General features: G+C 37.0%; 1 protein-coding gene across 6 annotated transcripts in view; it reads right to left on the reverse strand.

Moving 5' to 3' along the window:
* The window catches only part of TDRD5 (tudor domain containing 5), a 106296-nt gene that overhangs the window by 27440 nt on the left and 66464 nt on the right, over positions 1–12392 (reverse strand). For 3 of the 6 annotated variants that reach the window (XM_054550538.2, XM_054550544.1, XM_024254930.2), the window contains 3 exons: positions 11580–11762; positions 10382–10525; positions 4477–4687 (listed from right to left, as the gene is read on the reverse strand). In XM_054550538.2, coding sequence (XP_054406513.1) covers positions 4477–4687; positions 10382–10525; positions 11580–11762 — 538 coding nt within the window. The remainder of the gene's footprint in view (positions 1–4476; positions 4688–10381; positions 10526–11579; positions 11763–12392) is intronic. The other 3 variants (XM_054550571.1, XM_054550565.1, XM_054550560.1) reach the window with 1 other exon arrangement.

Below are 12392 nucleotides of genomic sequence, written 5' to 3' on the forward strand. Positions count from 1 at the left end.
ACAATCAGTAGCTCTGCTATACATCAACAGTGACCAAGCTGAGAATCAAATCAAGAACTTGTGAAAGGAAAATATCTTGGGCCCCCAAAATCACTAAGGAAAACTCAAGCTGGAAACTGCTTAGGGCAAACCCGCCTCCCATTCTACTCGAAGTCACTCCTCTGCCCACTGAGATAGATGCATATCTGATTTACCTCCTTTGGAAAGGCTAATCAGAAACTCAAAAGAATGTAACCGTTTGTGAATCACCCATCTGTGACCTGGAAGCTCCCTCCCTGCTTCTTGCCTTTGCTTCAAGTTGTTCCATCTTTCAGACTGAACCAATGTACTTCTTACATATATTGATTGATGTCTCGTGTCTCCCTAAATGTATAAAACCAAGCTGCGCCCTGACCACCTTGGGCATGTGTCATCAGGACTTCTTGAGGCTCTGTCACAGGCACATCCTCAACCTTGGCAAAATAAATTTTCTAAATTAACTGAGACCTGTCTCAGATTTTCTGAGTTCACAAACTCAACCCCTTTCACAATAGCTGCAATAAAAAATAGAATACTTAGGAATATAGCTAACCAAGATGTGAAAGACTTCTATACAGAGAAAAACAAAACACTGCTGAAAGAAATCATAGATGACACAAACAAATGGAAACACATCTCATGCTTGTGGATGGGTAGAATCAATATTGTGAAAATGATCATACTGCCAAAAGCAATCCATAAATTCAGATCAATTCCCATCAAAATACTACCATAATTCATCACAGAACTAGAGAAAACAATCTTAAAATTCATATGGAACCAAAAAAGAGCCCACATAGCCAAAACAAGACTAAGCAAAAAGAACAAATCTGGAGGCATCACATTACCTGACTTCAAACTATACTATAAGGCCATAGTTACCAAAACAGCATGGTACCGGCATAAAGATAGGCACATAGACCAATGGAACAGAATAGGGAACCCAAAAACAAAGCCAAATACTTACAGCCAACTGATTTTTGACAAAGCAAACAAAAACATAAAGTGGGGAAAGGACACCCTATTCAACAAATGGTGCTAGGATAATTGGCAAGCCACATGTAGAAAAATGAAATTAGATCCTCATCTCTCACCCTATATAAAAATCTACTCAAGATGGATCAAAGACTTAAATCTAAGACCTGAAACCTTCAAGATTCTAGAGTATAACATTGGAAAAACCCTTCTAGACATTGGCTTAGGCAAATAATTCATGACCAAGAACCCAGAAGCAAATTCAACAAAAACAAAGATAAATAGATGGGACTTAATTAAACTAAAAAGCTTCTGTACAGCAAAAGAAATAATCAGCAGAGTTAACAAGACAACCCACAGAACGGGAGAAAATCTTCACAATCTATACATCCAACAAAGGACTAATATCCAAAAATCTACAAAGAACTCAGCAAGAAAAAAATGAAACAGTCCCATTAAAAGTGGGCTAAGGACTTGAATAGACAGTTCCCAAAAGAAGATATACAAATGGTCAACAAACATATGGAAAAATGCTCAACATCACTAATTATCAGGGAAATGCAAATTAAAACCACAATGTGATACCACCTCACTTCTGCAAGAATACCCATAATCAAAAAAATAAAAAAATAATAGATGTTGGCATGCATGTGGTGGAAAGGGAATGCTTTTATGCTATTGGTGAGAATATAAACTATTACAACCACTATGGAAAACAGTGTGGAGATTCCTTAAAGAGCTAAGATCTACCATTTGATCCAGCAATCCCACTACTAGGTATCTACCTAGAGGAAAAGAAGTCATTATACGAAAAAGATACTTGCACACACATTTATAGCAGCACAATTTGTAACGGTAAAAACATGGAACCAGCTCAAATGCCCATCAATCAATGAGTGGATAAAGAAAATGTGATATATATATATATATATATATACACACACACATACACCATGGAATATTTCTCAGCCATAAAAAGGAACGAAATAATGGCGTACGCAGCAACCTGGATGGAATTCGAGACTATTATTCTAAGTGAAGTAATTCAGGAATGGAAAACCAAATATCGTATGTTCTCAGTCATAGGTGGGAGCTAAGCTATGAGGACGCAAAGGCATAAAAATGATACATTGGACTTTGGGGACTCAAGAGAAAGGGTAGGGGGTTTCGAGGGATAAAAACTACACATTGGGTACAGTGTATAGCACTCAGGTGATGAGTGTACCGAAATCTCAGAAATCATCACTAAACAACTTTCAAGTAACCAAACACCACCTGTTCCCCAAAAACCTATTGAAATAAAAAAAAATTTTTAAATTTTAAAAATCATATAATTTGTCCTAGGTTTTTACAAAATATTTTATGAAAATTATACATAAGAAATACAGTATAACTGAACAACTTACATTCTAATGAAAACTTTGTTGCAAAACAAAAAATGTAGTATGTGGATAGACTTAATATTGTTAAGATGAGAATTCTCCTCAAATAGATCTACAAACTTAAATTTAAAAAATCAGATCAAAATCTTAGCAGGCTTTGTGTAGACACTGACAAGCTAATTCTAAAATTTATGTGAAAATCAAAGGACCTATAATAGCAAAACAACTTGAGAAAAAGAAAGTTGGAGGACTAACATTATGTGATTTCAAGACTTATTATAAAGCCATGGTAATTGAGACAGTAGTATAAAAACAGACATATAGACCAAGAGGACAAAATGGAAATTTTAGAAACAGATCCTCACAACTATTGATTTTTGGCAAAGGTGTCAAGGCAATTTACTGGAGATAGTCTTTTCAACAAATGGTGCTGGAACAAATGGACATTCAGATGCAAACAAAATAAACATTGATCCTCACATCATACCCTATACAAATATTAACTTGAATTGGATCTCAGACTTAAAACTATAAAAATTTTATAAGAAAATGGAGAAAATCTTAGTTATTTGAGTTAAAGATTTCTAAACAAGATACACAAAGCTCAAATTGTAAAGAGAAAAAAATCAATAAACTGGACTTGAAAACTTTTGCTCTTCCAAAGACACTAAAAGGCAAGCCACAGACTGGAGGAATATTTATACCTGACAAAGAATGTGTATACAGAATAAAGAACTTCTACAAGTAGGTAAGAAGATAACCCAATTTAAAAAGTAAATAAATACTTGAACAGGCACTTAGCTAAAGAAGATATATGAATGGCAAATAAGCACACAAAAAAGATAGTGAACATCGTGGTAAACAGGAAAATGCAAATTAAAACTATAATAATATACCACTACATACCCAACAGACTGGCAAAATTTAAAAAGATCGACAATGACATCTACTGGCAAGGATGTGAAGTGCTTGGAACTTTTATTCCTTGCTGGTGGGACTGCAAATTGGTGCAATCACTTTAGAAAACATTTTGGCAGTTTCTAAAAAGTTAAACATGCAGTTACTGTATGACCTAGCAAATCTACTCCTATGTGTGTGTACATATACAATTTTTTTTTTTTTTTGAGACAGAGTCTCACTCTGTCACCCAGGCTGGAGTGTAGTGGCACGATCTCGGCTCACTGCAACCTCTGCCGCCTGGGTTCAAGCAATTCTCCTGCCTCAGCCTCCCGCAAGTAACTGGGATTACAGGCTCCTGACACCGTGTCTGGCTAATTTTTGTATTTTTAGTAGAGATGGGGTTTCATCATCTTGGCCAGGCTGGTCTTGAACTCCTGACCTCGTGATCCACCCGCCTCAGCCTCCCAAAGTGCTGGGATTACAGGCATGAGCCATTGTGCCCAGCCTCTTATGTATATTTTTAATAGAAATAAAAACATACGTCTACACAAAGAGCTGTGTGCAAATGTTCATAGCAGCTTTATTCATAATGGTCAAATTCTGGAAACAACATAGGTATCCATTAACTGGTAAACAGGTAAATTGTGGTATATCCATGTAACTGAATACTGTTCAGCAAATAAATAGGAACAACTTTTTGATACTGGCACAACATAAACGAAACTCTAAAATATTTCTGTAAGTGAAAGAAGCCAGCCAGACATAAAAACTACATATAATTCCATTTATATGAAATTCTAGAAAAGGGAAAGTGACATGCCAGAGGCAAGTAGGCAATGGGACTGACTGCAAAGGGGCACAAGGAAACTTTTCAGGCTGATGGAAATGTTATCATGATTATGGCTGTGATGACAAGACTATCAATTTGTCAAAACTCAAAGAACTATACACTTGACAACCAGCAAATTTTACTCTATATAAATGGGACGCCCCACCCCTCCGGCAAAAAAACAAAAGTGCAGAAAAAAAGAAGAGTGGCAAAGTTAAAGGAACAATTGAGCCCAAACATAAAACAAGGACTTAACACAAATGCTAAGGTCAGTAATGTTTCAAGGTATATTTTGCAAGGGATAAATGAAGGTTTTTTTTAGCAACATCATGTTTGTCAACTGTGAGCATGCACAAGTACACACAAACATACCAGAACCAGAGGGCTTTTCTGCAGAATCATCCACTGCAGTTGTTGAACAGGGTACTGCTGTGGAAAGCTGAATTTGCTTTGGCTGAGTCTGACTGTTGTTGGGTTCAGACTGGCTCCCGTCTGCTGACTGCTCTGACTGGGTAAGAGAGGTACAGAATTCTTCCAATTTGGGCAGTGTGGAAGAATCTGAAGAACCATTTATGTCTAGTTGCTGCAGAATGGGAAAAATGGGGCAAAGGCATGAAAAACGTTAATATAAGAAGAATTAAGCCCTATTTCCTTACTTATAAGCAAAATACAAATATTTCCATATTATAATTAATAAATAAAACTACTAACTTTCAAGAACCTAGATACTCTTGGCCGGGTGCAGTGGCTCACACCTGTAATCCTAGCACTTTGGGAGGCCGAGGCAGGCGGATCACGAGGTCAAGAGATCGAGACCATCCTGGCCAACATGGTGAAACCCCATCTCTACTAAAAATACAAAAAAAATTAGCTGGGCGTGGTGGCGGGCACCTGTAGTCCCAGCTACTTGGGAAGCTAAGGCATGAGAATGGCGTGAACCCAGGAGGCGGAGGTTGCAGTGAGCCGAGGTTGCGCCACCGCACTCCAGCCTGGGCGACAGAGCGAGACTCCGTCACACACACACACACACACACACACACAAAAAAAAAAAAGAACCTAGATACTCTCTAGAAAACGCAAGTCCTTCTCTATCCTAATGAACATAAATTCAATTCAAGAAACATTTACGGAACACATCCCATAAGCAAACAGAGCACTGAGTGCTACCATACACAGGCTGGGAAAGAGGGGCAGGGCATGAGAGAAGTGATGTTCACTGAGCACCCCGTGTAGGGCACAGTGCTAGGTTATCTGCATGTGTTTCTTCATTTGAACATCAGAACAGGTGTCCTAGGTAGGTGATACTACGTCTTCTTTCACTTAGCATAATGCTTTTACAGAGTGGTTAAGTTATCCAATGTCCATCGGTAAATGGCAGGGTGCAGATTTGAACTTAGGCCAGTCTATGTTCTCTGTGCTCTACCACACCACCTCCCAGTCAGACAGGATCCCTGTCCCTAAGGGGCACTCAGTCCTCAGTCAGGGAAACAGTGTGTGCGCAGCTAGCCATGAAAGGAGGCAAGAGCTGCATGCTCCTCAGAAGGGACAAAAAGGCCAGGGTTTGAGAGAAAAAGATGAACTTCCAAACTGAGATTGAACTTGAGCTTAAATGAAGGGAGTGCCAAATTTTAACCATTATGAATCAGACCCCATTTCCTACCATATAGTCATTGCTGAAGTAAGTGTACTTTATGGTCATTTAATAGCATTGATCTTTGGTGATGTCAACTGGCATTAACATGAGTAAAGAGGACCCCATCAGACCAAGCTGTAACAAACTGAACTAAGTGGTTTATCGTCTGGGATCTGCCTAGAGCAAACTGAAACAATAATTGTACAAACAGATGTAGGCTTGTTTTTCTGGCTCATATGCATCACACATTTAATATCAGCAAATGTTCCTTCTGTGGCAAAAATCTATAGCGGCTCACTTTCAAAGATGGCTGGCATGAATGTGGCTTATATAATTATATAATATACAAATGCCTGTGTGTATAACCTTTCTTGGTTGCAAAAAAGAAATTCTAAAACTCCAGATAGCTATACTGGGCCATACAAGATGTTATTTCAGGAAACCAAAGACCTGGACTCAAATTTTGCATAGTTTATGCAATTCACATGTATACTTGAGCTACCTTTTAAGTTTATCTTCATTTAAAATGAGGCTGAGAATGAGCGAATTCTTTCAATAAGCTGCAATAATAAGTAAATCAATATTTGTTAATATCATAAATTTTTTAAGCTGGGGAGATTACTAGTTTAAATCAGTCTTTGCAGGTGGGCAAGCTCAGGGCACAAAAGGTAACTTGTTTAAACTTGCTAGTCACTGGTAAAGACTAGGCCCTAGATTATAGCACTCACAAACCAGTGCTTTTTACATTATGCCCTACTGCCTATGTTTAGCTGTTTAATAGATAATATACAGAAACATTTTTTAAAAGCTATATCTTCTTTCTTGACAAATATGATTTAAGAAAGATGCACTGTTGACACATATTTAAATGCATCCTGATAGCTTTCGCTCTGAATTTCACTTTAAATTTGTATGACATTTGAAAGCAAGTATGTGTAGTAAATTTAAGCAATTAGTTGCAAATAAGTCTTCCCCTTCTAACAGTAACCTAGAGCCTTACTACTCAAAAGTGGTGTTCACTCATCAGCAGCATCAGCATTAGTTGGAAGCTTGCTAGACATGAAGAGCTTTGGTCCCTACCCCAGATATGCTGGATAAGAATCTGCATTTTAAAAAGATTCCCAGGTGACCTGTATGCACATTATAGTTTGAAAAGCACTGCTCTACCAGATTTATTCTTCTGTAGTTATAAATGACTGATTCCCTCATAGTTGTTTGGAAATACATCATGATGGAACTACAGGTTAGTCTCAACTAACATGTTCATGATTTATGAAACATGAACAAATGCCCCAAATCACTTCACATCCACTAGAATGACTATAATAAAAAAGACATGATTACAATTGTTGGCAAGAACAGCAAGTGTTGAAATGGACAAACTGGAGTATTCTTAAATTGTTGGTAGGAACGTAAAATGGCACCGCTGCTCTGGAAAATATCCTGGTAGTTCCTCAAAATGTTAAACATAGGGTTGCCATATGCTTATCTAGTTACATACTAAGATAAATGAAAACATGGCAAGGAGTAAGAAAACGGCATAGGGCAGAACTCTGGGAGGCACCACAGGGAGCAAGCCTACAAATTACGTCGGGAGGTAGGAGGAAAAAAGATCATGGCATCACAAAACCCAAAGGAAGATTATGTTTCAAGAAGGAACGCAAGGTTACTTTCAAATATTGCTGAGCAATCAGGTACTGTAAGGTTAAAACATGCCAACCTAATTTAGCAACATGGGAATAGATGGTGACTTGAAGGATAATCACTGTAGTATTGTTTACAGTCACATGAAATCTTAAAAATAGATATTCATCAGAACTATTTAAATCAGTGTGGCATATCCATACTCTGCAGGAGTTTAAAGCAATGAGGTAGGTTTGTAAGTACTGAAATGGAAAGGTGCTGAATGGTATATGTATCATGTTCTCATGTATGTGTTTAGTTTCTAGGAAGGATACACAAGAAACTGCTTATGATGGGAGTTGGATTAGAAGAGGCAAGGATATCTTATTTCCGTAACCTTCAGAACTACTTGAATTTTAAAATCCTGCATATGTAGTACTTTCATAATTTTCAAAGGCAAAACATGTTTGTCTACATAGGGGATGAAAAACAAGTGTGGTAGCTAGAGAGGACTTTGGGATTAAAAAAACTTAGGTTTAAATTTTGTTTAGACGGAAGGTACACTAACATGTTTAAATGCTTATGAGAACACTCCAGCAGAAAGAGGTTGAAGATACAGACAGCAGGAGAGGACTGTATCCTAAGCATACTTCCAATCCCAAGCCTTTTGAATACGGGATATTGAACCTGCATGGTAAGTACAGGTTGCTTTAGAATAGGAATACAAAAAGGGGTAGAAAAAGAGAACTTTCTTAAGAAATATACCTTAAGAAGTTCATTATGATACAGTAAAGATTTTACCTTTATAAATTCTCTTCATGGGGTATAAATTAATAGTATAAAACTACATGACAGAAAAAGTTTGAGGACTCAGATTTCCTGACTTCAAAACTTATTAAACAGCTAGAGTAATCAAGACATTGTGACACTGGTATAGGAACAGACACATAGAGAATAGGATTTAAGAGTCCAGAAATAAACCCTATCTTTATGTCAGCTGATTTTCAATAAGGATGCCAAGACAATTCATGGGGAAAGAATCATCGTTTCAACAACTAGTGCTGGTACAGCTGAATGTCCACATGCAAAAGAATAAAGATGGACTCTATCTCACACCATAACAAACTAACTCAAAATGGATCAAAGACCTAAATGTAAGAGCTAAAATTATAAAATGCTTAGGTGAAAACACAAGTGTAAATCTTTGTAACTTTGGGTCAGACAATGGCTTATTAGGGGAGACCAAGAGCTCAAGCAACCAAATAAAAAAATCGATTGGATTTTATTAAAAAAAACTTTTGTGCTGCAATGGACACCATTAAGTGAAAAAGAAAAACAGAAGAGTAGAAAATTTGAAAATAATATATCTGATAAGGGACTTATGATATTTTCTTATATCTGAATAACAAAACACAATCTACTTTTAAAATGGGAAAAGGATCTGAATATCTTGTCAGAGAAGATAAATCACCAATAAGCACATGAAAAGACACCCAACATCATTAGCCATCAGGGATATGGAAATAAAAACCTTCATATCCACTAGCATGGCCATAATCAAAAGAACAGGCAATAAGTGTTGGTGAAGATATGGAGAAGTGGAACCCTCATACACTGCTGGGGAATACATAAAATGTTGCAGCCACTTTGAAAAACATTATGCCAGTTCCACAAAATGTTAAAAGCAGAATTACCATACGATCCAGAAACTCCACTCCTAGTTATATATCTAAGAAAAACTAAAACGTGTTCACACAAAACCTTGTACTTGAACATTCTTAGCAGCATAATAGCCAAAATGTGAAAGCAGCCCAAATTCCCACCAACTGATGAATGGATAAATAAGATGTGGTATATTATTCAGCCATAGAAAGGAATGAAGTACTGGTTCATACTACAAGGATGAATTTTGAAGACATTATTAATGCTAGGTGAAAGAAGACAATCACAGAAAACCACATATGGTGTGCCATTTAACAGACAAATCTGTAGAGACAGAAAGCAGATTAGTAAGTAGCTGCCTAAGGCTGTGAGAGGATAGGGAAGGAGTATGACTGCTAACGGTCATGGGTGGTTTTTTTTGAGAGGGTGATGAAAATATTCTAAAATAGACTGTAGTGATAGCTGCACAGCTGTGTATCCTAAAAACATTGAATTGTGCACTTTAAATAGTGAATTATAATGGTATATCAATTATATTTCAATAAAGCTGTATTTAAAAGAAGACATGAGAAACAAAATATAAAAGCCTACTTTATCCTAAAACTAAATTCATGCATTAAGTAAGCTACATTTCTGGAAGAGACCATTCTATGAAATACAGAATGACTTTATCATTCTCATACAAAAGTAACCACAGTCTGAAGGAAATGTGTCACTTAGAAGGTTCTTCTTCCCTAGATTTGCTTTTGAACAAGTCTTCTAGACTTAAGCTCTTTATTTTCAATGTAACACACCAAAGTAAAGAGGCCTGGCAGCCAAATTTCATGATTCACACAAATTGTCCTGCTGCTTTCAGGATGCTTGTAATATATTCAGGAAACCTGAAACAAACAGATTCTATGCCAGGATTACTGCTTTCTGCCAAAGCAATGTGAATGAAGAAACTAGTCTAGACTATGCGACAAATATAGAGCTTAAAATTATGACTAAGTTACAGGAAAATCCCAATTTTCTCTATCTCTAAGAGAGGTTTAATCATTTTTAAAATTCTAGGCCCAGGATTCTCTTCTGAAGCAATAAGGAATTATGTTTTCATTTTAAAATCAACATATATTTTATGTATATGTATTCTACAACTGCTGAGAGAGGTCATTAACCACAAGTATTCTGGGGTGCAAATCCACTCATAACTCTAGTACAAAGACCAAAAAGTCAAATTTATCATCAACAGTAACAGCTACAGCAACCTGTTAAGAGATAGGCAATATCAAAATATGTAAATTGAGACAATTTTGCTTTCTAAAAATGAAAGGACTTCCTTATGCAAACCTGTCCCAATAACCTGCATTAGACATTTACCTTTTGAGTCCTGTTTGTGCCAGTATTTTCTTCCTGAGCACCCAGTACTTCTGGCTTATGAACTTCTACTTTCATTCCATTTACAAGGCCTGAAGGCTGCCAAGAATCTTCCCATGTATCTTTAGGGATAGAAAAACACCAGTCCTATAATGAAAAAATGGCAACAAAAGACTGAGATAAAGTGTGACATGACCCAAAAAGAGGATAACTCGGGCAAAATAAATGCAAGAAAGCAATACATATTAAAAAAAGGTATTTATTAACTTTCTATATCAGTGTGACTTTCCTTCTTGCTTTATTGGTCCATACCCAGTATCTTGAACTCTGAACACATGGATCTCAAAAATAAATACAACTCTGTTTGTAGTCTTTAATATCTTTTTCATGGCTAGATGATTTTTTTCATGATCACCTAGTACTTAAATAGCACAAACATGAAGGAGCAACATAATTTCAGATACTTATTCTTATAGCCAGTGGAAAATAAATTTTAAATATATATAGTTAGGCCTAATATTAGCAAATATGCTGACTCCAGAAATCCAGGGGTTATATTACAAGGCTAAAGCAACAAAAGTAGAATTAGAGAAAATGGTTTCTTTCATTTATTTATAGATCCTAAGGGCCTTGACTAGGGGCCAATGATAAAACAAAAATCACAATGATTAAAAGAGCAGATATGCAAAAACTGGCCTATGGTTTATTGTCCCATGATGAATCCTCTGTCCCACTACATGCCACTACCATTTTTTAAAATCATGTATTCTTTGAATTACGGCCTGATAAATACTTTTGAATTCCAGAATATATAGCTTTCTTGGACCTAGACAACTAAATTTAAATTTCCTTTTCTCAGTACTGATTTGCTTCCTTTTCCTATTTTTTTTTAGACAGGGTCTTACTCTGTCACCCAAGCTGGTGGAATGTAGTGGCATGATCTTGGCTCACTGCAACCTCCAGCTGCCAGGCTCAAGCACCGATCCTCCTACCTCAACCTCCCAAGTAGCTGGGAGAGCAGGTGCACACCACCACACCTGGCTATTTTTAGTACAGACAGGGTCTCACCATGTTGCCCAGGCTGGTCATGAACTCCTGAGCTCAAGTGATCCACCCACCTTGGCCTCCCAAACTGCTAGGATTACAGGCTTGAGCCGCAGTGCCCGGCCTGATTTGCTTTCTATTTTTCCAAGGATCTCACCTTCTGTGGCATTTCTTTACATGATGAATACTGATTCTTTCCACCACAGCTTGCAGTAAATAGATGGGAGGCAGCATCACCTCCTTTTCCCATCTTAGCCTGTAGAGGTAACCAGTTCTCATCCCAAATATCATCACCTATGGTCACTGACTCCAGGCATGGCATTCCAGTGGGGATCTCATCCTAAAATGTAACGGAAGACAAAAACTATCATTTATAGTTCCTATATGAGCACATAAAATTTAGGTTTTATAGTTTTTTCCTGACTCCAGGTAAAGATGACAGTTTGAATTCACAATTTATTACTTTCCCTTCTGAAATGCCACCAAAATAATAAAGAGATTTAGGATATAATCTTTATAGTCAAAGAGAACAGAAGAGGAGAAAGCACCATCTACTTTCTGGGTACAGGAAAGCAGACAAGTGACAACTGATTAAGCAGTCCTGAGAAAGTGGAATCCTGAGCTTGTAGTGAAAAAATTGAGAAGCAACCCAAATCTATACAATATATACCTTAAAAAGTCAGAAATTTGTACTAAAAGGTTTTTGGAATTGAGGGGGTAAATTGGGAATGAAAACAAGCACACTGGCTGAAAGTCTGTGTAAGTAGGACTTAGATCTCCAGATACTCTCCCCTATTCCAAGGATTCAGGCAACTACATCTCCTCTAGCTGCCAGAAGACCAGAAATATTCTGGAGGGTAAAACTGAGGATGGAGCAATCATAATAAAAAATTATTAAGGAATTAAATGAAAGTTTTTATAATGAATATCGAGATCCCTGGCTGTCTTTTCAACAGCAGGAACAGAAATG

The sequence above is a fragment of the Pongo abelii genome, chromosome 1, assembly GCF_028885655.2.
Source record: "Pongo abelii isolate AG06213 chromosome 1, NHGRI_mPonAbe1-v2.0_pri, whole genome shotgun sequence".
NCBI lineage: Eukaryota > Metazoa > Chordata > Mammalia > Primates > Hominidae > Pongo > Pongo abelii.